This window comes from Arachis ipaensis, chromosome B9, assembly GCF_059453495.1.
Source record: "Arachis ipaensis isolate K30076 ecotype BB chromosome B9, ASM5945349v1, whole genome shotgun sequence".
In the NCBI taxonomy this organism is placed as follows: domain Eukaryota; kingdom Viridiplantae; phylum Streptophyta; class Magnoliopsida; order Fabales; family Fabaceae; genus Arachis; species Arachis ipaensis.
In genome coordinates this window covers 150,857,199-150,884,385 of record NC_142444.1, presented here as the reverse complement: position 1 = coordinate 150,884,385, position 27,187 = coordinate 150,857,199, and the positions used below count along the sequence as shown (strand labels likewise).

The 27,187-nt window shown below is 32.0% G+C and overlaps 2 protein-coding genes and 1 long non-coding RNA gene across 3 annotated transcripts; all 3 read left to right on the top strand.

The window, feature by feature from the left end:
- The first annotated feature begins 1,003 nt into the window (after window positions 1-1,003).
- On the top strand, window positions 1,004-3,639 carry LOC107616326 (laccase-15-like). The gene is made up of 4 exons (XM_021110740.2): window positions 1,004-1,194; window positions 1,674-2,070; window positions 2,159-2,287; window positions 2,398-3,639. Exons 1-4 carry the CDS (start codon window positions 1,108-1,110, stop codon window positions 3,534-3,536), a joined length of 1,752 nt encoding a protein of 583 aa, XP_020966399.1. The 5' UTR covers window positions 1,004-1,107; the 3' UTR covers window positions 3,537-3,639.
- A 647-nt stretch (window positions 3,640-4,286) lies between these two features.
- Window positions 4,287-5,467, top strand: LOC148546796 (uncharacterized). The gene is made up of 4 exons (XR_015899160.1): window positions 4,287-4,524; window positions 4,613-4,662; window positions 4,733-4,829; window positions 5,040-5,467. It is a non-coding gene; the product is annotated as an uncharacterized LOC148546796 (long non-coding RNA).
- An 11,606-nt stretch (window positions 5,468-17,073) lies between these two features.
- LOC148546795 (uncharacterized) lies at window positions 17,074-17,727 on the top strand. The gene has a single exon (XM_088499367.1). It carries the CDS (start codon window positions 17,074-17,076, stop codon window positions 17,725-17,727), a length of 654 nt encoding a protein of 217 aa, XP_088355493.1.
- Window positions 17,728-27,187: the final 9,460 nt, after the last annotated feature.

Below are 27,187 nucleotides of genomic sequence, written 5' to 3'. Positions count from 1 at the left end.
TCAAAAATAACCGATTTATTAATACATCCAGTAATAATGCAGCACGTCAGCATGTAAGCGTCTTTACAAAAAGACGTTTTACACGTTTTTGTAGAAGCATCTTCTTCTCGTCTACATCGTAAACCAATTTTATACCGTATATATTTTGAAGTATTTATTTTGAACATGTATTTTAATTTACAAGATGGGAATGTTTCAAATGTTAAATAATAACTTGATATATGTCTTGATTTTCAAAGACTAGTCGGAGTCAAATCTACCTAAATTGCTCTCCCCATATATTTTCGCTATTTCCATGCTGTTTCTAACACCGGAAACTCTGTATTTTTCTCGATCGAAAAAATTTGGTCATCTAAAAAGTAAATAAAATTGTATTGACAGTTCCTTTATGGAATTATGGTCATCTAAAAATAGCATAGGAATCTATGACGACGAAAGCAACTACGAAATCATTATTAGGTATTAACCTTCTTTCTTTCGTTCAAAGTTGGAATTATTAATTATATGTTGATCAAAGTACATCCACGCATGGTAATTATAAGGATATATGTTTGTATGTAGTTGATATTATTAATTTATTATATAAAAAATATTTGGTAACAACAAAAATTTAGCTAAAATCAGTTTGAGTTTGTCTTATTTAATATTTATTAATTGCTACATCAATTAATAAATATTAAATAAAATATTATTTGTTGAAAATCAACTAGAAACATTCGTATAAAATAATAAGAAAATTCTTTATCATCGTATGCAAAGTCAAAATTGACCTTTCATTATTTAGTTAGTTCTTATGATTATTTGGATTCTTTTTGTATCGCGTTTTTGTTCAATATTGGAGCCGCAACATTTTGTCCTCTTAGTAATTACGACTTGGCAACAAAGCTCACGTGCTATAATATTATTCCAATTATATTCTCTTACGTAATCAAAGCTTTGTCAAAGCCACCACTATATATAACCCCCTCTTCCAAACAAATTCATATCAAAGCATCAAACACAAAAAAACCATTAGCATATCAACCTTCTTTATTTATTTCTCTATTATATTATAAACTCACATTTTAATTTAGATCAAGCATTTCGTCATAGATAAAGAGATTCTCAATGAAAATCCTCACTAGCTTAGGAATATTATTGTTTCTCAATGTCATTCTAGTTACTTGCCAGGCAATGGGGCACCATAAGTTTGTGGTAAGTTTTGGGGCTTAATTATTTAGAATAATTATCTAAATCAATTTTTAAAAATTTTAATATTAAATATTTTAGTCTGTGAAACTTTAAAATATACAATAATTTTTAATATTTATTTTCATTAGGTAGTATAGTTTCTATTAGTCTCTTTAATTTGATCTAGTTAGTCGAAATGACTGGTTTAAAATTTTAAAATTTTTTAAATTATTCAAAAACTATATTATCTAATGAAGATACATATTAGAGAATGTTTTGTATATTTTAAAATTTAAAAGATAAAAGTATTTGGTTTTAAAAATTTGAGAGATTAATTTTGATAATTAATTCATTATTAATTAACACCACCTAACTCAGTAAGATGTAAATAAAACTTCAATTATTATATCATATGCTAAATAATATATATCCATCCATGCCTATTATTATTATAAATAAAGTAAAAAACTAAAGCATATACTAAGATTTTTGAAAAATTGCAGGTGAGAGATGCTCCCTTCACAAAGCTTTGCAGTGCAAAGAACATCTTAACAGTAAATGGAGAATTTCCAGGGCCAACATTGTATGTTACGAAAGGAGAAAGCATAATTGTTGATGTGTATAACAGAGCAAACTATAACATCACTATTCATTGGCATGGAGTGAACCAACCAAGATATCCATGGTCCGATGGCCCTGAATTCATCACTCAGTGTGCCATTCAACCTGGTGGTTTGTTCTCTCAAAAGGTTATCTTTTCTGAAGAGGAAGGCACACTTTGGTGGCATGCTCACAGTGATTGGTCTCGTGCTACTGTTCACGGTGCTATTGTCATTAAACCCAAGCCTGGAAATACATATCCATTTCCAATGCCAGATAGAGAGGTCCCCATTATACTAGGTATATATACTTACATGAGTTTTATTTGATTTCATCACTTTATGTTTTATAATTACTTTTCTAATCGTCAGAGTTTGAAATTTATTAGGTGAATGGTGGAAGGAAGACATTGTCCAAGTTTTCAATAACTTTGAAACGGGGGGAGGAGATCCTGTTGTTTCAGATGCTTATACTATCAATGGCCAACCTGGTGATCTTTATAATTGCTCAAACAATGGTATGTTATTTATAGTAACATTTTATAATTTTCATTTATGTTACTATGCGGAAGTCAATTTTGTTTAGCCAACCTCAGTTAACTTTTCAATTTGAATTTATTGGTTGCAGAAACCTTCAAACTAAATGTGGAACATGGCAAGACATATCTTCTGAGAATGGTGCATGCTGGAATGCAAGACCTTCTCTTCTTTGCAATTGCGCAGCACCAATTGACAGTGGTGGGAAGCGATGGAAGCTATGTGAAGCCATTCAAAGTGGATTACATAACAATATCACCAGGTCAAACCATGGATGTGTTGCTTGAAGCTAATCAACCTTTGGATCGTTATTACATGGCTGCCAAAGTGTATTCAAGTGCTTCCAATGTTGCATTTGACAACACAACCACCACAGCCATTCTGCAATACGAAAAGGGAAAACAAATTATTCCATCATTTTCATCAAGAACCCCTCACATGCCTTCACTTCCATCTTCCAATGACACCAATGCATCTATCAACATGATAAGTCAAATGAGAAGCTTAGCAGATGAAGCACATCCAATTGATGTGCCATTGAACATAACCACCAACCTGTTCTACACAGTTTCGGTGAATACATTACCATGTTCAACATGCGAAGGTAGTCATATACCAGGGAACCGCCTTGCAGCAAGTGTAAATAACATAAGCTTCCAATTGCCATCGGGAAACAACATTTTGAATGCTTACTATAACCACCTTCAAGGTGTATATACACAAGATTTTCCAGATGTGCCACCAGAACTATTTGATTTCACTTCTTCCAATTTGTCCACATTTCTTAGAACTCCATCGGTAGATACAGAGGTGAAGGTGCTTGAGTATGGGTCCACGGTGGAGCTTGTTCTTCAAGGGACTAATTTGCTGGCTGGTACTGAGCATCCAATGCACTTTCATGGTCATAGTTTCTATGTAGTTGGATGGGGATTCGGAAACTTTGACAAAGATAAAGATCCTTTCACTTATAATCTTGTTGATCCTCCTTATCAGAATACCGTCGCTATACCCAAAAATGGATGGGTAACCATAAGATTCAAGGCACAAAATCCAGGTGTGTGGTTCATGCATTGCCACTTAGAGCGACATGTGAGTTGGGGAATGGCTATGACTTTCATTGTCAAAGATGGAAAGAATCCTGAAGAGCAGATGTTGCCACCACCACGAGACATGCCACACTGTCAAAATATTCAGTCATTAATACAAAAATTAGAGTCATTCTTTTTTTAGTTTTTTTATAGGTTCATTCTTTCACTAATTTCTATTTGTTATTCTTTTGTTTTATTCTTTTCAATTTGTAAGTCACGTTGTTATCATCATAATAAAAATTGGAAGTAACTGTGTCGTTATATATTGTTCCTTCATTCCAAGATATGGTATATAAGTAGAGAACGTAACCCAAATTTAAACCATTGTCATTATCTTGGAATAACACATAATAAAGAGTAGTGAATTGTTGTATTTAATTTCATACCCTAGCTTTAAGGGAAATTTTTAACTTTCAGCGGATAAATAAACTTTGACATTTTCTGCCACGGGAACTTGATGATTATACTATTAAGCAGATCTAATAGTAATACCTCAATAGTAAAAAGTCAAAATTCTCTGTTCTCTGTAGGAAAGGAAGACCTCACAATTAAGCTTAACCGTAAATGGCCAATCACAAAAGGAAAAAGTCATTGTTGTTGATCTATATATAACCAGTAAACTTAGTACTTTGTGGTTTCTTTGCTTCTACATACTTCAACGTTCACTACCAGAAACAAGGGGTTTAGCTACATGTATTTCAATGATTTTTTGGAGATTTTCATCTTACATGTTCACCATGTTACAAGTTGTTTTGAAATTAATTTCCTTATGTAATGACCCCCTGCTGTTGTACATATATTTTCCAAATAACTGTGCTTGGGTTCTGCTTTTGCTATTTTTCCTTTTTCTCTGAACTCTCCACCGTTATTGCAGGTTATAGTGTCTGGTTTTAGGTTTGGAAAATTCATGACTTTGGTTGCCACAAATGTGGCAGCGAGAGATTTAGATATTAATGATGTTTAGTTAATTATCCAGGTACTCTTGATGTCTATACATGCCAAATATATAATGCATCATCTTTTTATTGATGTTGATCTGATCTGATATGCTCGATTGTTTTGGATTTAGTGTGAGCCCCCACGTGATGTAGAAGCCTACATTCATCCATCTGGGCGCACAGGAAGAACAGGTATTTTCAGAATTTTGCTAGTTTTTTTTTTATTGCTATGTTTGTGCTATTGAGCTTGTGGTTACATTCTAGGCTCTGGTTTTTTCAGGAAATACGGGAGTTGCTGTAATGCTTTATGATTACCCAAATGTCTGATAGGTATGATTTTTGTTATTCACTTCTGTTAACATTTGTTTTCTTCTAATGCTAACATATGTCATGTGCACAGTGTGATTCCTGCGTTGAAGTCTGCGGCTGAGGAGCTTTTGAACAATTCTGATTTATTAGCTGCTGATCTACTTGCAAAAGCACTTGCCAAGGCTGTGGTAGGTCAATATTTTTTTTGGGAAATGCTAGGGGATAATGAATTTGTTGAACAATATGAACAACGGGCCCTAAAAACTAGCCCAATTAATTTACTAACACAGTTTACCTTATACACCCCTTCCCAAAATCCTAATTTTAATCTTCTTAATTATTAACATCGTAATCATCTCACATTCCCACCCACTCCCCCCTCCCCTTTTTTTGACCAGCGGAAAAAACTTTTTCCATTCCCCTCAATTCAAACCTCCATTTAGGAACTAGTACTCTTTTCCTACCCCATTTGAAACGGCATTGAGAAACTCAGACCAACTCATATCCGGTGCTTCTTCTCTGCTCCTTCCCGTCGTCCATTCTGCCATCGCCGAACCGACCATCCCTCGGGAGGCCTCCATTGTGAAGAAGAGCAGCAGCAGGCGAATCCTCGAGTCGGCGTCGTGTGGAAGTCGGCCACCCACATTGTCTGTTAACGGCCATCTCCAGAGGTTGAAATCACTGCATGTTCGCGCCGCTTGGAGTCTTCCTCGGCAACACCAAAGCAACTGTGGGGTGTGTTTACATGCTATTGAAGGTCAATTCCCGATAGTCGTTCCTTCATGTTATGGGTTGCATAGATGTTCACCGTAATTTTCATGTTATGTTCTGCCTGTGTACTCATTGATTTTCATATTTTTTTTTTGAAATTACAGCAAAGATAGTAACATCATATGGTTCATGGATGCTTGGGTTAAAGCGAACGGTATGAAATTTGATAGAGTTTGGGCTTCATATCTTAGAATTCTTTTCTTTATATGTTTCTTGGTTCATGTGATTGACTTTTAATTTCTATGAATTACAGATGTTTAATTTTGTAAGAAACGATGGATGCAAAAAAGAGATGGTTTTTAGTGGTGGCTTAACTAGATGAGTTAAATTGGTTGTAAATACTATAGTTGCATAATATTTGATGTCTACATATTTAAGACTTTATTATTTTCGATCATGGATGTTGTAAAGACTCGTGTTAAAATTTTAAGAATAATACATAGTTATATAGAAATAATATTTTTTATGCGTGTGAAATTTTCTTTTCTAAATAATGCGAGCGGACTATTGATGAACCTGTGAGGAAGAACCGGAATAAGAGAAAGCAATAGATGTACCTAGAGCCCGTTTGGAAAGTAGCAGAAGCTACTTTTTGTTACTTTTAAATTATGAAAAGTCACAATAAAAAAACTAAAAAACAGTAACAAAATATTCATTGACACACATTTCATATCCATTTTTTATTTTCACCTACCATATCATGCACAATAAAACAACAAGTACTAACTATACAATAATTTCTTTTGCATTGCCATCAAGATTATTATGAAAATTAGGATTTTAATATACATTCTCTTGTGTAAAAAAATTATATTTTTTCAGTTATTTATCCAAACACTACAACTTTAAAATAAGTACTTTTATAACTAAAAATCAATACAAAATAACTTATTTATAAGTTGCTATTAATAAAAGTCCTTCTACTTTAAGTTCTTTTTTCAAAAGAGCTTATTTAAGTTGTTAACTCAAATTGGACCTTAGTCTTAAGACCACAAATACCTTTTTTACATTGTTTACGTGTTTTCGTGGTAGAATTTTATTACAACAGAAATGATAAATTTCCACGGTGAATAACATTTTTAGTTCTCTAATTACTTTGATTCTGTTTCAAGATATTAGCAAAGCATAAAAGTTATTAGTTAAGAATAACCATCTAGTACCAACAAAAATAACCATCCGCTATCATATGGAATCGAACATCCAGCCTCTACTATTTGTTACTATTTACACACTATACCAAGACTCTTCTAAATAACCATTTGGGTGACAATAGAGATAACCATCTGATAGCCTATAGAATCGAACATCCAACCTTTATTACTTGTAACTGACCACATGCTCTACACCAAGACTATTACGAATAACCATTTGGGTACCAGTAAAATAACCATCCGCTATCCTATTGAATCGAACATCCATATTAAAATACTTGCAACTGATCACACACACACCCAGATTATTCGAAATAACCATCTGGGTAACAAAAGAAATAACCATTCGCTTTCCTATTAAATCGAACATCAAGTTTATAATACTTTTAACGAATCACACACTACACCCAAACTATTCAAAATAACCATCTGGGTAACAATAGAAATAAACATCCGCTATCCTATTAAATAGAATATCCAGTTTAAAATAATTGTAACTAATTATACACACCACACCAAGGCTATTACAAAATAACTATCTGGGTACCAAATAACCATCCGCTACGCTATTGAATCGAAACCGACTTTCTTTGCATATGTTGCATAAAAATCCTAAGCCAGCTTCAAATGCTCAAACCGCATCCCAACTTTTGGTATTTCGTCTTCGACAAGGCAACTATGATCCGGTAATTGCGAATCAGTTCAAAACATACATCATTCGATGAACATGAGGATTAATGGTCGATTCAAATATGCAGTTCACAAAAAAACAGCAATATACTAAAAACTAAACCTCATCAACAAGATCTGTGTCATCACTTCCAATAATGTCCGTACATTTTATGACATACAATCAAACATACACAAATTAATTAGATACCGTACTATTAAACAAGTTTCAACTAAAAAGATTTTATTAATACTTTTTTCAAAAATATCATTAAAAATTTATTACTATACATAACTTACAAGAAATAATAACAATGAAAAGTGTACTCATAAAAAATCTCACCTAATTAGTTAGGCTTATATTAAGTATTTGAATAGAGCATGCATGGATCTGCTACATCTGAATCACACCTACACAATCTAAAACCAAGTCCATTTCTATGCTTTGAAAAGTCAAAAAGCTCATTATTTCTTCTTGGATGTGAATGATACATTCACATTTTCTATTTTTGTTTCTTCAATTCCTTCCTTGTCAATCCTCTCTTATTTCTTCTTCTCCTTATTTGTTTATTAATTAATTTATTTTTCTTATAGTAGTAATCAGTGTTGTATGTATTATGGACTTACTAATTAAAATTTTGGGACCTTTGAGTACTATATTGTATTTTATGCATAACTGTACATATATTTTCTAGCAATATTATATAGCGTGAAAAAATAAAAAAGAATGAAAAATAAAAAAACACATTTAGTAAGCATTCAAATTGAACAGCATCTCCACTTAGAGCATATATTTCCATCTGTAAAGTGAGTTGTGACCAAATTTGTTTGTGCATGCATGGCATAGAAGCATAAGGATGAGAATTTAAAATAATCTAATGGCAACCATGTGGAATGTTTAAAACATACCTGAATTGGTAGTTTCATTCAATTCACTTAATTAAACATGATATACATTTCTTAAATTACACTAATCAAATGACTAAATTTAAAATTTTAAACCAATTTGGTGTTTAAACAAAACTAATAATCAAGTACCATGTCAAAACTCAATCTAAACATCATTAAAAATAGCATAACATTACACAATTTTGAATTATAATGTCTAAAGATAACAAAATTTAAGACAAATGCTGGCCAAACATAAGAATTAAACAAAAAGTTTCACTCAGGCATTTCATCGAGCATATGGTGTGCACAATATGTAAACAAGGATTTTAAACTCAATTTAAGCAGCAATCAATCTAGAAAAATCAGCCATCAAACATTTTGGAATCCAAAAAGTATCAATCCATTAATCTAAACCTAATCTAAACACTAAAAGCAGAATTAAAAATTAGTTAAAATAAATAAATGAAATAACACGAGCAGGAGGAAGCATGGAACCTGCGTTGATGAAAGGAGAAGAATGGAAAGAGAGGGGTAGCAGAGGCAGTGTTGCAGCGGCACAGAGCTCAGCCGCTGCTAGATTGCACTGGGGTTTCTCGCGCGGGGTTGGACTTTGCACAGAGACCATGGGTAACGTACAGGGGATTGAGGAGAAATGGAGAAAGAGGAAAGAAAAAGAGAAAAGAGAGAAGAAAGAGGGGGTAGGCGACGGTGGTCGCCGGTAGTGATGGCGGTGGTGTCGGACGTTGGCACAGGGGGTAGCGTGGGTTCTGGGTGAGCTGGAAAGTGAGCCTTCTTTGTTGGGAAGGACCACCACACGAGAGAGGAGATATGGTATGGGGATATGAAACGTGTTACAGTCCCTATTTCAAAAATCTGATATTTTAAATTTTGAAAAATGATTATTATTATAATTAAATTAATTACATCATTAATTAAATTTATAAGTAATTTACATTTGTAACCCCATTGTTCATATTATTCACTAGGATTATTGTTCACCTATACTTTTCTTTTTTTTTTTGTGACTTGTGGTGGGTCAATTAATCCTCTGTATGTTTAACATGTATTTTTCTTAAAATATAGTTCCATATAATTCTCTAATTTAGGTAAATTTTGTGTTGTAAATTATATTTTTTCTCTCTAGAATTTGAAAAAAATTTTAAAAATACCCCCTAAGTTTTATTTTGTTTCAATTTTGTTCGATAAATTTTCGATTTGCATCAAATATACCCCTGACGTCTAATTTTTCAAAAAATTTAAGACTAATTCAACAATAATTTCATAAGAACAACTCTCAACACAAGCAAATAGTATAATTTTCATGCATTATTGTTAGATTGATCTTAAATTTTTTAAAAATTTAGCCATTGAGGTTATATTTGATGCAAATCGAAAGCTTTAGGAACAAAATTAAAATAAAATAAAACTTAAGAATATTTTAAAATTTTTACCAAATTTAAAAGACAAAAAAAATATACTTTACCCCTTTTTTTTCGGGCTTTACCAAGATTAAGAAAATATCACTTTTGACTTCCATGAAAAATTACGTTACACTGCTTCTTGAGATTGGAAAAAACCTCTGTTCACTCCGTCCTGAGTAGTCTACTACAATTTTTTATTATCGTCGTCTTTCTTCAAATTAGAATATGGAAATTTTGTATTCTAGTGGTTTGGTTACTTCAATTGATGGTATAGACATGATTCTTCAGACTTTCAAGTATTAGTATTAACTGGATTTTGTTTTTGGCATTGGTTGTTTGCTCCTGTTTGTATTGTGGGTTGGTATCAGCTTTGGTTTTAGAATCCTAAGGAAATTCTTGTCCAAGTAGCAGGTTGAGGCTGTGCAGGATTTGACTCTCACTGCAGATGGAATGGTGCAGTGTTTGTTGTGCTAGTCAAGGAGATTTATTTTGTATTTAAGTATTAGTTTTTTAATATATAAAATAATGATAGTAAAAATTATATATATCATTAATTACGGTTTGATTTATCTTGTAATAAAAATTGTATATTATATTTATAAGTTTGGTAATAAAAAATTATTGAAATGTTATATTGTGCAATAATAAAGGTAAAGTCTAAAAAAGATTTATTATTATTATTATTATTATTATTTGATAATGCTATTGTCAAGCATGGCTATATCTCTCGCTATTAAAGTATGGTATTTTTTATATCACACTAATTCCTAATAATATGTTAATTAATATAGTATCTTATCATATTAGAAGTCCAAAACTGAATTGAAACTAAAACTCTAAGATCATTGAAATCAAAATTTAACAAAGCAGTGAAGCATCAAATCATTCTTGAATCATTGAAATCAATCATCAACAAAATTATTCCAGTTTCATAAAAATTAATAAGGCAAAAAAAAGTAGCATTATCCAAAATCTATTCAGTCCATCAACAAAATTAATCAACAGGGTTAATCAAATTTTTACACAACAACCAAAATCTATTCTGTTTAGCTATTAGAATCTAGAATAAAAATTATAGCAACTCAAAATTATTATAATTAACAAAATAAGAAAATTAATAGAAAAAAGAGAAAATAATATAATCAAATACCATAATTCTACAGCGACAGAGAGACGATAAAGAGTCCAGGCGGCATAAGAGAGACGTTTACAGAGAGAAAAAGAAGGGGCTCAGGATAAAGACAGGCTTGAGGGCAGAGACAAGCTTGAGTTTCAAATATTTTTATTTTTAAGATTTTTTATTTTTTTATATTAAATATTGATTACGTCTTTTAGTTTCCAAGACTCTCTCTAAGAAAAAAAATTGTTTAATTGTTAATTTTTTAAAATAATATTTATGGACACTAGTAGTTACAGTTAAATAACAGGCATTATGTGTTTCGCTCTTTGCTCATATGGCAGATGAAATGATGAATACTTCTTTTTTAGCCATGCATTGCTTAAAGAGAAAAAAGAAAACATGCATTATTATGAATGCTGCAATGCAAGACCTTGTGTTCTTTGCAATTGCCAAACATCAATCGGAGGCTTATGGTATTTATACTCGCCGAAAACTGGTTTTTCTGCCATTTGAGTAGTACCTTAATTGGCATGTTGATGAACATAGAAATAATAGTATGTTAAGTTATTAACTGATGCTGCACACATAATACATTTGTGGTTATTATATTTATTCGGAGGCCACTCAGATAAAGACGCCTAAAACGTCTTTTTTTTAAAGATGTTTTCATGTTGTGTTTTAATTGGTTTTTGTATAATTTATTCGATATTTCTCATCACATATTATTAAATTTCTCAAAAAATTTTCTTTCCAGAAACAATAAAAAATATTTAATTTGGACTAAAACAAAAAGATAATAAATTAACTATTAGATTTTTTTAAAAGATTATTTATATAAAAAAATATATCACATTCATCAAAATATATATATATATATATATATATATAAAACAAGCTCTAAAAATTTTTATAAATAAAAAAATAATTAATTTATATTCGTACAATATATAAAATAATTACTATATTATTATTATATTATATACTAAGATTCACTAATTTAAATTTTTTTTTAATATAAGCATTAGAAATAAATAAAATTTTTATAACTAAATGTAGTGTAACAAAATATATATAATATTAATTAGTTCTTAAAAAATTCTAAAAAAATAGTTTCTTTCATTTTAGTAAAATAATTATTTATTAAAGTAGATAAATTAATTATTTTCTTCTCGTATACAGTTTTTTTAAGATATAAAAATAATTAATTAGGACATTGGTTAAGATAATTAAAGTCACTATTTCATTAAATTTTTAATTTAAAGAAAAATCCTAGTTAATTTTGGTATAGAAATTTCGAATTTGAAAACATTGATAAAAATGATGTTGAATTTTGATTTATTTGATTCTCATTTAAATTAATCACTACATAAGTTAAAGTTCTGTTTTGAAGTTATATTCGAGCTTTAATCTGATTTTTAAAGTTTCAATTTACTTAGTTTGATTTTTTAACTTAGGTATCCGTGACTCATATTAGGGTTTTAAGTGTTTAGTTGAAAAAAATAAGGTAAAAAAAATTTCAATTGTCACATCAAACAGTCGCTAGAATGTATAATGTAACAGTCGTTAGTCCATCTCAGCATGTCGTTAACGATTTTGTGAGACAGTGACAAAAATAAGATTAGGAACCAATGTGAGTCATAACTATTAAGTTGGGAGACTAAATTGAGTAAATCGAAATTTTGAAATTAGATTGAAACATAGTTGTTAGAACCGAACCAGTGATCGAACCGGTCAAGCTATTGGTTCACTGGTTTATTGGTTCAACCGATAAATCACTGGTTGAACCGATAAAACTGGTCTCACGTAAATATAAAATATAAAATAGTTAAAAACTTAAAATTAAAATTTGAAATACATATCTTCACTAACATTTTATGAAGAATCAAGTCTCAACTTCTAAAAATAACTAATATAAAAAAATCATAAAATTTTAATACTACAATAGTATCTTATTTTGACACAATAAAAAATAATTAATTCACAAAGGCTATCATCTAACTATAATATCAGTAGATTTTAACACTAACATCAAAACAAATAACCTTAATCACAATACTAGCAATAAAATAGATCAAGTAAATTAATAAATTTTTAGTGAAATTTATATTTATATTAATAATGGTATATAATTAAAATATAATTAATTTTGTTGCGGTCCAACCCAGCTGGCCTCATAACCGGCCCAACCGGTACGCACCTGTACCGGGTCCAGACGACCACCCCGCGGAGCAACACGCGCCCGGGTGCCAGCTCACCCAACTGGCAAAGGAAGCTTCGTGGAAGGTGGGTCTGCCCGTGCGGGGCCCACCTCTGACACAGTATATATGGGGAGGGTCCTATCCCTCCCCCAGGTACGTCACCCTACTCCAAACTCTCTCCTCACCTATACACTCTACTGACTTGGGCATCGGAGTGTCATTGCAGGTGACACCCCCCTCACTCCATCAAGAGCTCGTCAGATCGGCATCCCACGAGAACCGTTCCCAGCACCTAGACCGAGACAGAGACCCATCTTCACACACATCCTACCACCCGAACCGTTCGGTAACCCGAGGTATCGAACAAATTTTAAAAATAGATAAAACAAAAATTAAATTAAATTAGATATTTATGTATACTATATAATTAGTATTTGTCAAATATAATACTTAGAAGTGCAATGGCTAAGTGGCAAGTAAAGGTTGCTTTTGCTCCAAGGTTCTTGGTTCGAGACCTTGTGGAGACATTTTAAAAAAATTTTCAAGCAGACCAGTTTGGTTAGACCAGTTTGCATCGGTTCTTACCGGTTCACACCGGTTTTATTCCTTAAACGGTCCAAGGAGTAACAGCCGATCCTGGTTTATAATAAAAGAAGCATTCTTTTGCAACAGGGGTGTTCATAGATTAGATCATATCCATATAAATCCACAGTATTTATCCGTATTTGATCTGTAATTTGAGGATATGATCGGATCTGTAAGATGATCGGATTGGATCTAATCGGATCCACACTCTAATCAAATAGAAGTAAATATGTTTACAAAAGTAAACAAAAAAAATTATTGACTTTTTTTATAAAAATAAAATTTTTTAATATTTTTTATTTTATGGATATATTTGATATCTGATCCAAACATAAAAAGTGCGAATATCGAATTTGATCTAATGAGTTTAGTGCGGATTGGATCGGAATTTCAGCCATATCCCATCTGTAAACACCCCTAGCAATAATAACTAAAAAATTATAATGATTATATTTTTAACTAAGAGGCAGTGCCAAAAAAAAGTACTAAATACAAGAACATTTAATCAAATATTAAAAGAAAATTTTACTTTAAAACAGTGGACTGTTTTTGCTCATATATAATAATAATAATAATAATAATAATAATAATAATAATAATAATAATAATAATAATAATAATAATAATAATAATAATATGATAATTGTTTTATATATCACACAAATATAAACATTTTTTTCTATGATCTTAAGAAAGGTTTTGTAAGTCCCTAACCTTGTTATCGATTTTTGTAGTGTTAGCCCTCATATTATCAATTTGATTCATATATAATTCGGATGATAAATTATTTGGTGACGTGCTTCCTTTTTTACTGTGATATACTTGTTTATTATTATTATTATTATTATTATTATTATTATTATTATTATTATTATTATTATTATTATTATTATGTACATTAAAAAATAACAGGCCAAATTATTGCCATAACATAATAGAAGTATGGAAGTTTATCATTCTTCTCTAATGGAGGAAACAAAATTCTTTTCAATAGTTTATTTAACGTTTAGTAGAATAAAAATAAATTTTATTAGAATAAATTTTAGTACGAGTTTAATATATATTTTTATTCATCATAAAATATTTATAGAATTACTCGTAGATAAATTTTGAAAAAAAGAAAAAAAACATGATTTTTAATTTTATTTTTAAATAAATTTTATTTTTAATTTTAAAATAAATTTTATTTTTATTTTTTAATAATATTAATTTTTTACCGTATATAATTATTCAATTATTTTTTAATCATATATAAATAAATTACTCTTAATAAGACTTTTTTGTGTTATTCAATTATCTTTTTTAAAAAATAATTAATTATTAAAATAATTAAACTTTTCACAACAAAAATAATAAAAAAAATTATGAACGAAAAAATTAACTATCCTAATAATTTTTTGTATTTTTATTCATATTTTAATTATAAACATAAATATAATTTAATTATATTATTTATGAAATGTGACTATAGATGTAAATAAAATTTAGTTATATTACTTATATATAGTTTCATTGTATTGTATTGCTTATAAAGTTAGATTATAATTATGACAATAGAATTGTTCTTGTATTTTTATATGTGTGACTAATTGGTGGTGGTAAAATATTACTCTTAATTATAAATAAGATTTATAATTTAAAAATTAAAGACTCAACTAAAAAGATACGAAAAAAATGATGTTAAAATATTCTAACTCTTTAAAATAAAAATATTCGAAATTTAATTAAAAATTATTTAAAATTTAAACTCAATAAAAATTTATATTTAATATATTTTGTATTAAATATATTTAATAACCTATTATATCATACTGGTTGAAATTAGTTTTTATAATGTTATATCACTGGCTATTGCATATTCTTTGAAAACAAGATATTTTTTATTGTGCTCAAATTTTAGTCGTAGAATTCAAAAATAAAAGAGTGAGTGTTATCTTTTTTTTATCTCTATTTTAGGTAATTTAGGCATAAAAATCATAGGCACCAAAGAATTTTTTGAAAATAATCATCTCATTTTTTAGTAAAATCTATTATATATTTTTAATTTTATAACCAAAATATACCACATGTCACTCTCTCGTTGTAATTGAAATCAATTCTTTTCCTTTAAAATTAAAGAATTCTCCTCTACTTCTTACTAATTTTACAACCAAAATGTGCCACATGTCACTCTCTCATTGTAATTGAAATTAAATCTTTTCCTCCAAAATTAAGGAGAATTCTTCTCTCCTCCATGTTAATTTTACAACCAAAATGTGCCACATGTCACTCTCTCATTGCAATCGAAATCGAATATTTCCCTCCAAAATTAAAGAGTTATCCCCTCATTCTTCTTTCTTTCTCTATCTCTCTCATTTATTCAACCACTCTATCTGTTTTAGATATCAATATTAATATCAATGACTAATTACTAATTTGACAATCAAAATGTGTAACATGACATTCTTTAATTGTATTAAAATTAAAATTAAAATATTAAAATTGAAATTAAAATATACCTATATTATGTATCATATATTACTATCTAATTTAATAATCAAATGTGTCACATGGCACCCTCTTATTAAAATCGAGAGAAAATATTTTTCTCCAAAATTAATACTCATTTCCTAAATTCTCTTATCCCTCTCTCCATTTTTGTATTTCTCTCTACCCTTTTCACTCTATATATAATTTATATTTTATATTAGTAATTTGACAAATCAAACTATGTCATCCGATATTTTTTTATTACAATTAAAATAAAAATTTTTCTTCCAAAATTAACAAACTCTCACTCTCACTCTCATTCTTCATCTTTATCTTTCTCTCTCTTTTCTCTCATTCTCTATTTTTTCTACCTTTTTGTTTTACAAAATACAAAATTAACAATAATATAATTAAAATAAAAAATTATATTTTTTCATATAAAAATAATAACTAAAAATTTTGTTATTTGATTTTTTATCTACAGAGATCATGGTCTTCTTAGCCAGAGACTTTTGTCAACCTACAATTTTTTTTTGTAAAAGTAGTTTGATTTTATAAATCTTTTGTGTCATACATAATCTATACTATCAAAACAAAATGGACTGAAATTTTAAAAAATTTATATTTCTATAATATTATTACGGATAAAAATACTAATATTTTGCTATTTAGTTGACATTCAAATAGAAATTTTTTTACCAGAAACAGAAAAATTAAAAATTAATTTTTTAATATAAACATATTAACATAAAAATTTTGAAAAAGAGTAAACTAAAATTTATATATTTTTTATAAAAAAAATTAAAATTTGGAGTGTGTTGTATATGAGGCTCCGCCCTTGAATATCTCCGACGGTTTTCTATGACAGCCTTAGTGTTATTCTTTTTGTAGTTGCTAGCCCATTCTACACGGTTGTTCCAAGAATTTTGAGAATTTGAGTCGGTCGATACCATTACCAGCTCGAAACTACTAGACCCTGAGTCTGATTTTCTCTCATTAGGAGAGTCTTCTGTGAACTTTTAGGTTCTTCTCCAACAGGGAGCCTTTCTTCTATCAACACACACAGTCATATCCTCACAAATATAGCATTAAACCCGAGCCTTCTACAACACTGAGAAACCTGAAATAGACAACCATTTTACTCAGAAATTCACAATATGAATAGCATTGAAGGAAAAGTCATCAAGTTCAACAAACCTGGAGAGCTGGGGTACAAGAGAGATTGCTTAAATGTAGTAGGGAAGATAATATGTGAGAAAGAGATAAATTTCAAAACATACAAGAATGCGCTACTGAAAATGTGGGGAAACCCACAAGAAGTGGCAATCACTGATATTGGATCAAAAAAGTTGTTATTCAGCTTTAAGGATAGGAAGAAAGGGCTGCAGATTATGCAGAACGACCTTTGGAATGTCAAAGGAAACGTGGTCAACCTCAGATTATGGAGGGAGGGAGAATCGGTGTTTGAAGTGGATCATGACTTCATGAAATTTTGGATCCAAGTGCATGGTATCCCACATGACCTCATGGAAAAGGAGACAGGAATTGTTATCGGAGAGATGCTTGGGGTTTTGGCTGAGGCAGAAGATCCAAAAGTCGATGGCGTTCTTAGGAGATCATATCTGAGGATAAGGGTTAGCATCAACATAATCAAGGCTCTGCCAACAGGATTCTGGCTCGACAGAGAGGAAATGCCACCACTGTGGGTCTTTTTCAAGTATGAAAGGCTACTAGACAGCTACTGTTTCAATTGTGGTATATTAGGACACGAGAAGAAATCGTGCAAAAACCCAACAGCAATGGCTTGCTAAGACCCATCCAAGAAGAAGTACTCACTAGGATTGGGAGTAACCCAATTTAGACCAAGTCCAACCATGAGAGGAGGAACTTCAAAATAACAGGGAGGGAAGGAGGCAGAGGAGGAACAGGCGCGTGAGCAAATGGGCCCTAGACGGGAGAGTGGTGATGAACAAAGCTCTGAGGAGAGTAGGATAAGGGCTGAGCAGGCACCGCAGCAAAAAATTAGGGAAGAAAGCGAATGGAAAAACCAAACAAGGAGAGAGGAAGAAATGGCAGAAGCAGGAGAGCAGGTAGAGGGAGTATCGAAAATCCCCGAATTTCAGGATGATAGGGATATGCTGTTTGACCTAGGAGCAGCGTTTAAATTTAAAAATCTTATTATGGATATAAGAGAAAGAAAGAACGAATGGTCCAGCAACACAAAGGCCTAGAAGGGACAGAAGGGGAAAGAGGCCCAGAAGTCAAGTGGAAATGGACTAAGGAAGGATTTTGGGCCCATCTTAGACTTAAATCCTTTGCAAGCAGAGAATATTGAAGGGAGTGGGCAGAATAAAAACCCAAGAGAAGAAATGGAGGTGAACATCTATAAAATTGAAGACTGGAAGTTAGGCCAGGAGGATAAAAGAGAAAAAGAAACCATAGGCCAGGAGTTAAAAAGGCTCATGTTAGGAAGGAAGAAGGATGAGCAGGTTAGTAAAGGTAGAATGGAGAGTATGAACCACCAGGAAGTGGGGAGAAGAGGAATGCAAGATGATGAACTGAGCAAGCCATCTAAGGAGGCAAAGAACAGGGAGCTGGATTTGGTTAGCCAACATGTTAATCAGGGTGAAAATGTCTACTTTGTGGAATTAGCAAGTGATGAAGATGAAGACAATGCAGCTGAAGAACAAGCTGAGTGGGAAGCACAGTTAACCAAGAAATTGGAATTGAAGTTGAGTCTGAAAAGGAAAAGAGAGAACTGGCAGGTGCCAATGCTCACATACAAGGACAGGAAGGAGGAACAAGAGGACAAGGAGCTCAAGAAAATGAAGAATGGCAATACAGTTGTGGATACAGGGGAGTTTGAGTTAGCTATGCATGTGTCTAGGCAGAGTAGGGGAACACATATGGCTGAGGAGGCGGACCTTAACATGCCCCAACCTCAACCATGAGTATTATAAGTTGGAATTGTCGGGGAATAGCGGCTGCCCCGACGATTTCTGAGTTATATGAGATATGTAAAAAAGTAAAGCCGCTAATAGTGTTTTTAACAGAAACTAGGGCTAGGAAGGAAAAAATGGATAGGGTTAGAAGAAAGCTTAAGTTTGACTATATATTTTGCGTGGAACCCCGGGGCTTGTCCGGCGGTCTAAGTTTGTTATGGAAATCTAATACTAATATTAATGTTCATGAGTGGTGTGATAATTACATTAAAGCAAATATTAACATTAACAATGATTTGAATTGGCAGGGTATTTTCGTGTATGGGAATCTAGTTTTTCAAAAGCGAAGGAGACTATGGCAGGAGCTTACGGTAAGCAACATGAATAAGGAAGTACCTCAAGCTTATTTGGAGGATTTCAATGATATTTTAAATCAAGATGAGAAGGTAGGCATTCATTCACAACCTAGAATTTATTTAGAAACGTTTAGAAGGTTTGTAAATGATAATGGTTTAATAGATATTGATCTTAAAGGCAGTAAGTACACATGGTTTAGTAATCCAAGAAATAATGTTATCACTAGGGAAAGACTAGATAGAGTGTTAGTGAATTAGAAGTGGTTGCAAATATATCAGAATGTTAATTTAAGAGCCTCTCCGGCCGTTACTTCGGATCATTGTGCTTTAATTTTGGATACACAGCGGCGAGTTCGAACAAAAAAAGATTTCAGGTTCGAGGCCTATTGAGCAGAACATGAGGAGTGTAAAGAGGTCATCCAAAGGAGCTGGAAATGGGAAGATGGTAGTAGAAACTGTTGGAATCAATTCACAAAAAAGAGGAACAAATGCATTAGGGAGTTAATGGAATGGAGCAGTAGGAAGTTCAAAAGAGCAGATAAAGAGATAGAAAGGAAGAAAACAAAACTACATCAAATTCAAGAGGCAGGTATGACAGAAGAGGAGCAAAGAAGGGAGAGAGAATTAAAGAAGCAAATATCAGAGCTATGGAAACAAGAAGAGAAATATTGGGGGGCAAAGATCAAGGCTGAAATGGTTAAAGTGGGGCGATAAAAATACAGCCTTCTTTCATGCGATAACTATTCAGAGAAGAATTAGGAATAGAATTGACAAATTGAGAAATGAGACAGGACAGTGGATTATAGGGGAAGCAAATATCATGAGATTGGTAGAAAGACATTTCACTAAGCTGTTTACGTCGGAAGGAAATAGGAACCTGGAGGAGTGTGTAACAGAAATTCCTAAGAGAGTCACAAGAGAGATGAATGAGGAGTTAATGGCGAACATCACTGATGAGGAAATAAAGGAAGCGGTGTTTAGCATGGGAGGCTTAAAAGCTCTAGGCCCAAATAGACTAAATGGATTATTTTTTCAACAACACTGGGATATTTTGAGTAAAGAAGTGTGTGGAGTAGTCAAACAGATTTTTAGGGAAGGCAGCGTACCGGAGGACTTGGGAGAAACAACTGTTGTATTGATTCCTAAAACGAGTCAACCGAAAAGCCTGAATCAACTTAGACCCATAAGCTGTTGCAACTTCGTGTACAAGATAGTGACGAGGGTCTTGGTGGGGAGGTTAAGGAGAGTTTTAGATGCTATTATATCTCCAGTCCAAAGTGCCTTTGTAAAAGGAAGACTTATACAGGACAATATAGTAATTGTGCAGGAAGCTTTTCATAAGTTAAACCAAAAAGAAAATCATGAAAGCAATGACATAGCCATCAAATTGGATATGAACAAGGCATATGACAGGCTGGAATGGAATTTTCTACAAAGGGTAATGGAAAAGTTTGGTTTTAGCAAAGATTGGGTCAGATTGATGATGAGTTGTGTGAAGAGTGCAAGTTATAGATTCAAAATAAATGGCAACCTATCAACCAAGATCATTCCACAGAGAGGTCTCAGACAGGGAGATTTCCTATCGCGCTATTTATTTATTTTGGCTGCTGAGAGTTTTACTATTCTCATGGATAAGGCGAGGAAGGAAAATCTTATATCTGGAATTAGGCTTGCTCCAACAGCACCGGTCATTACTCACCTACTTTTTGCTGATGATTGTATTATTTTTGCAGGGGCACAAAAAGAGGAGATTTATCAACTTATCCAAATTATAAATAAATATACAGAGGCATCAGGATAGAGAATTAACACTGACAAGTCCAGGCTGATATTTGGAAGGCAGGTATCAATACAAAGGAGGGTGAACATTGAGGAGATCACTGGAATGGCATCATGGGATGATCCGGAAAGATATCTAGGGCTACCAGCAAGATGGGGAAGATCCAAGAATAAGGCATTAGAGTGGATACAGGAGAAGATGCTGGACAAGATGCAAGGATGGAAAGAGAAGCTATTAAATCAAGTCAGAAAGGAGGTTTTGATAAAAGCAGTAATACAGGCGATTCCTGTCTATGCTATGAATATCATTAAATTCTCTAAATCCTTTTGTAAGAGAATTGAAGCACCAATAGCCAGATTTTGGTGGAGAAGCAATGGTAAGGAAAGAAGCATCCACTGGAAGAGTTGGGTTAAAATGACAAGGAGCAAAATAAATGGAGGTTTGGGATTCAAGGATTTAGAATGCCAGAACATAGCACACCTAGGTAAACAAGCTTGGAGGTTGTTAAAAGAGGAGGATGTTATATGGGTTCGGACTCTGAAGGCCATTTATTACCCGAATTACAGCCTATGGGAGGCAGGAGTAGGTAGGAACGCTTCATGGATATGGAAGAGCTTGCTAGAAGGAAGGGATTTCCTTAGAAGGAAAGGAAGTTGGAGTATAGGGAATGGAGCAGAGGTAGATATTTGGGAAGACAATTGGGCGGTAGGGATAGGAAAATTGGGAAGAGGCAGAACAGGAGGTATTAGAAAAGTGAGTGAGCTGATTAGAGAAGGGGAGGGTTGGGATAGGAACAAGATTAAAGAAATATTTCATGGAAGCGTAGCTAAACTAATAACTAAGACTCCTATTAGCCTGATCAACAAGAAGGATCACTTTGTTTGGCAGCACAGAAAGGATGGACAGTACACTGTGAGAACCGGTTATCATGTCGCTAAGGAGGAGAAGGATTCGAAGGAAGAGGGAAGAATCTGCAAGGTTTCGACTAGTCAGGATTAGAGGGAGGTTTGGAAAGCTATTTGGAGATTATCGGTGCCTCAAAAGATTAGAATGTTTCTATGGAAAGCAGTGCATAGAATTTTGCCAGTAAACACGAATCTGCACCAGCGGAGAATTACAACGACGCCCACATGCAGCATATTCCAGAAAGAGGATGAAACAATTGAACATGCGCTATTATTGTGTCCGTGGACTAGAGCAGTGTGGTTTGGTTCCAGTATTCAAATTGTTCCTACGGCCTATAATGTAAGATCTTTTGGAGAATGGATAATGGATAAAATCAAAAGAATAAAGACTAAATCAGGGAGTGAACAAGAGAAAACTTTATGCAAGCTAGGATGTGTTTGTTGGTGCATATGGAAAGCAAGGAACCAGCATATATTCCAGCAAACAGAAATCAGCCCACAAAAGGTAATAATTCAATCAGAATATCTAACAACAGAATTTTATAAGGCAACACAGAAATCCAGTAAAGCAAACAGTCCAGATACAGGCAAGGGCGGTGTGAGAAAAAGAATTACCTGGAGACCGCCGCCAAAAAATAGGTTGAAAGTGAACACAGACGCAGCTTTCCACAGGGATACCGGTACAGCAGCTCTAGCAGCAATAGTAAGGGACTGGCAAGAAAAAGTCATAACTGGGACAACAGCAACATTCAAGACAATATCACCATTAATTGCGGAAGCTCAAGCATACAGAGAAGCACTCATACTAATTAAGAATCTTCAGATACCCAATTGCATAATTGAAACTGATAGCTTACCTCTGGTTCAGGCAATCAAGGCTAGAACGCCTATAGCAGAAGCAGATGCTATCATTCGAGATATTCTCCAACTGCTGGAAGAGGCTCCAGATGTGGGAGTTACCTGGACTCCAAGGGATGGCAACAAATTAGCTCACCAACTGGCAGCGATGGCAGCGGAGAATAATCTTGGGAGACAATGGACAATGAACCCACCTACTCAATTAAGGAATACAATCAGATCAGAAGCAAGTCTCGCAACAATTCAGCATATTCAAGATATACAAAATCAAGTAATACAGAATCCAACTAACAACAAATTCTGATTCAATCACCCATCAAGAATTGCATCATGAATTGCAAATTGAAGAGACGTTACCTGGAGGGGTGGAAACGGAAACCCGAGACAAGCCATCAGCGATAAACAAGGAGCACCATCGCCTCAAAGCAATGCACCTACCCACCAACGACAGCCATAAGATAGTCTCTGATAGAGCAGATACGGACAGAGGAGGAGGCGCAGTTGATCGGACAGAGATTCAGAAGGAGGTATGCCGAAGAGTGGGTAGCGATCTTCAACCCAAGGATCCGACGGAGGTTGCAAGGCAGATCCGAGTGAAGGCTATGGAGAGAGGAGCAGCGTGCGAAACGGGGTTCGAAGGGAGGCAAGGGGACGCAGATCAGGAGGAGAAATCCGTCGTGAGGCGCAGCAACGGCCTACTTCAGCACGAAACCTTCAGGATTAGGGAAGACGGAGGCAATGGGAGAGGAGGAGCTCGGAATCACGAACATGCACAATCGTTGGAGGAGGAGAACACAACACTAGATAGCTCGCAGTGAAAGAGGGAGAAGTCCAGGCTGAGGCGTTGAGGGTCAGATTGTATCCGGGTCGGGCGCGGGTCTGGGTGGGTTACGGGTCTCTTAACTTCAGGTGCCTTGGGCCGGGTTGTTTGGCTGGCCTGAGGCCACGTCCAAAAAAAAAAAAAAAGAAAATTTGAGTCAACTTGTATTTTGTCCAGCATGGTCTTGCATCTAAACAATTATTTGTTGAAGTTGTTCTCTCACTAAGGCTATCTTGGCTTTTTTATTGAAATAAATATAGAAAAAAAGATTATTTCTCTAAATACGCACGACTGTAAATAATTTTCAAAATGCGCAACTCCATCTCAGGTCCATCACCTACGAAGTGGATATACACTCCAACTCAATTTTAATGCCTACAAAATGGACCAGATTTTCATTTTTTGAATAGCACCTACAAAATGGACGTTTCAAGGCCAGCGTCTACGAATTGGACTATGATAATAGTGGTATACGCGAAATAAAACCAGAGAGATATTGGTACCTAATTTTTATTTTATAACAAAATCTAATTATATATATAAATTATATATAAACTACAAAGCTTTGAAATAAATAAATAAATAAATAAATATATATATATATATATATATATATATATATAAAGTTTAAGACATATAAAGTTGGATCTAAGAAAGGAAACACATTTTTCATCTGTTAAAAAAGAAGCATATAAATATCATTTGATGAGCGCTGCTTCATTGTTGGTATTTTAAATTTAACACATACTAATTTACTTTCAATAATTACTATTTGCATTTAAGTGAAAATCTAATTTAAATGAAATATTGTTAATTCTAAACTCAATAAATGGGACAGGCCTTACAATGTCTCAGTAATAGCATCAGTAAAAAGGGATGCATTTTATTTATTTATTTTAACAATTAAAAAAATTATATTATACAATTTTTATAAGAGAAAGTTTAGGGGGTCAGCACTTTTATTGAAATTTGGCCAACACTTAACCATCAAAAGAAAAATGATTAATCTTACACCATTAGATATCATCTCATACTGGTAAAAATATTGATGATAGCTAATTGATGGCTAAACATCACAAATTTTATTGGCCCCTAACACTCTTTTTTCTATAATTCTATATACTCATGCAGTCAATGTTTAAGGTTAAAATTTGTGTTTTTGTGCTTCAGAAGATAAATAAATTATAACATCATAAGAACAAAGATAAAAAAGGCAAGACAATTTTGGCAATTTTTATTAAAATTGATTTTGATAAAATAAATATTATTTGAATAATATTAATTAAAATCAATAGATAAATAATTAATTAATTACTAAAAAATATAATATTAAATTATAATATTATTTTTTAAGTATATTTTTTTATAATATTTTATTTTAGTGTATTATAATTTTTTATTATTATAATAAAAGTTAATATTTATTTATGAAATTAAAAATAATATATAAAAATTGACAATTTTTAAATTTTTTTGTAGTAAAAATTAATATTTATTTATTAAATTTAAAATAATATTTTTTTTTGTATTATCATTGGAATTAATGTGCAGATACATCTTTATTGTTATAAAATAAAAATTAGGTGCCAATATTCCTCAGCTTCCATTTCGCGTATACTACCATTTATGGCTAATTCGTGGACGCTGGCCATGAAACGTCCATTTCGTGTGCGCTATCCAAAAAATGGAAATTTGGCTCATTTCGTGGATATCGAAGTTGAGTTGGAGTGTATATCTATTTCGTGAGTGATAAACTGGTTCATTTCGTGGATACCAAAATTAAGTTGGAGTGTATATCTATTTCGTGAGTGATAAACCTGAGATGGAGCTGCGCATTTTGAAAATTATTTGCAGCCGTGCGTATTTAGAGAAATAATATTTTTTTTTTATTTCAATAAAAAAGCCCTATCTTTGCTGCTACATTTTCACTCCTGTGGACCAAAGCTCAAAGTGCTTCCACCCAAGTTTTGAGATTGAAGGGGGATGTAGAGAGTAATGCTAGTAAGGCTTATTCAAGATTTGTTAATTCAGTTAGAGTAGTCATAACTGACTCTGTTGCAACTACTTCAATAAACTGAGTTTCTTGTTTCACAAGAAAATACTTAGTAGCCTAGCCTAATGTTTTCAACTTTTCATAGTACAAGGCAGATATGTGAGTCAATACTAAAAATCATCCAGAAAAAAGACATAGAAAAATATACTTGGCAAAAGAATCATAAAATATGTCAAATCTTTTTAGTATATTTTTTGTTTTATATCATGAATTTAAAAGATTTCTTTTGCTAAGTTAGAAGAGTACTTAATGTTAAAATCTAAATTAAATTAGTTTAATGGTGATAAGTTTGATTAAAAGATTGTGTGTCTTTTGATAAGACAAAAAAATTTAAAAAATTAGTGTATGTAATTTTTAAAAATTATAATAAAAATTCTATCATTATTATAAGATACAGGTCACATTATATTAAATGGTTAAACCATAATATATAATGGTACAATTTTATTTTCTCTATCCTGTTTTTTATTCTATTTTTATAAGGCAACACTAAAATGTCTCTTACAAATAAATCAATTTTAGTGAAAAAACTAAAAAAATTAACCATAAATTCAATGTTTACCTTCTTCTCATTATTAACCTTTACTTCTTTAATACGAGTGCTTAAACCCTTATGATAATTCCATTGATGTTATTGCTACCATGCAGCTCAGTGGCAACAAAACCATTTGAATACGCGCGATAATTGACCTAATTCTTCCATTGTTCAAATAAACCCAACAAAATTTTCTATTCTAACAAATTGAACTTTTAACATATTTATCTTAAATTAAAAATATTATTTATATATTAAAATTAATTATTATAATTAATCATGATATATTATTATTTAACTCATTTTTAATATATATTTTTTATTTTAATATATACATTTTATAATCCACCTTAAATTTATTTTAAAAGAGAGAAGAACATATGGCCATCAGCCAAGTCAACCTTTTCTATATATATGTTTGATTAATTAGCTCCTGACTCCTGAGAATTGATTGACAAAAAATAAACTATATATTATATAATTAATGAGCAAAGCAGCATTTTAAGGCTTGCAGACGCGTGCGTAGCATATGTGTCGTCATCACCAAAATAAAGAATAAAGTATCGTTTTTGTTCTCAATGTTTGGGATCTTAAAGTTATGTTTAACGTTTTAATCGTCCTATTTAAATCCCCAATGTTTCAAAATAGATTCAATGTTATTCTGCTGTTAGGAATCCGTTAACAGAATTGATGGCGGGACAAAATTGAGACGATTTTGAAACGTTAGGAACTTAAATAAGACAAAAACGTTAGGGACAAAAACGATACATAAAAATAAATTTTAATTTAATTTTATCTTTCAATAATATTAATTTTTTACTGTACATAGTATTCAATTATTTTTTAATTACATCTAAATAAATCACTTAATCACATTACTTTCATTTTAAATAAATTTATTTTTTTTATAATTTTAAAGAATTTTGATACATTAGAGACAAAAGGTAAAATTTATATTTTATTGTATATATATTATTTTTTTCTTTTCTTCAAGTTTATATACTAGTCATTCTACAAACATT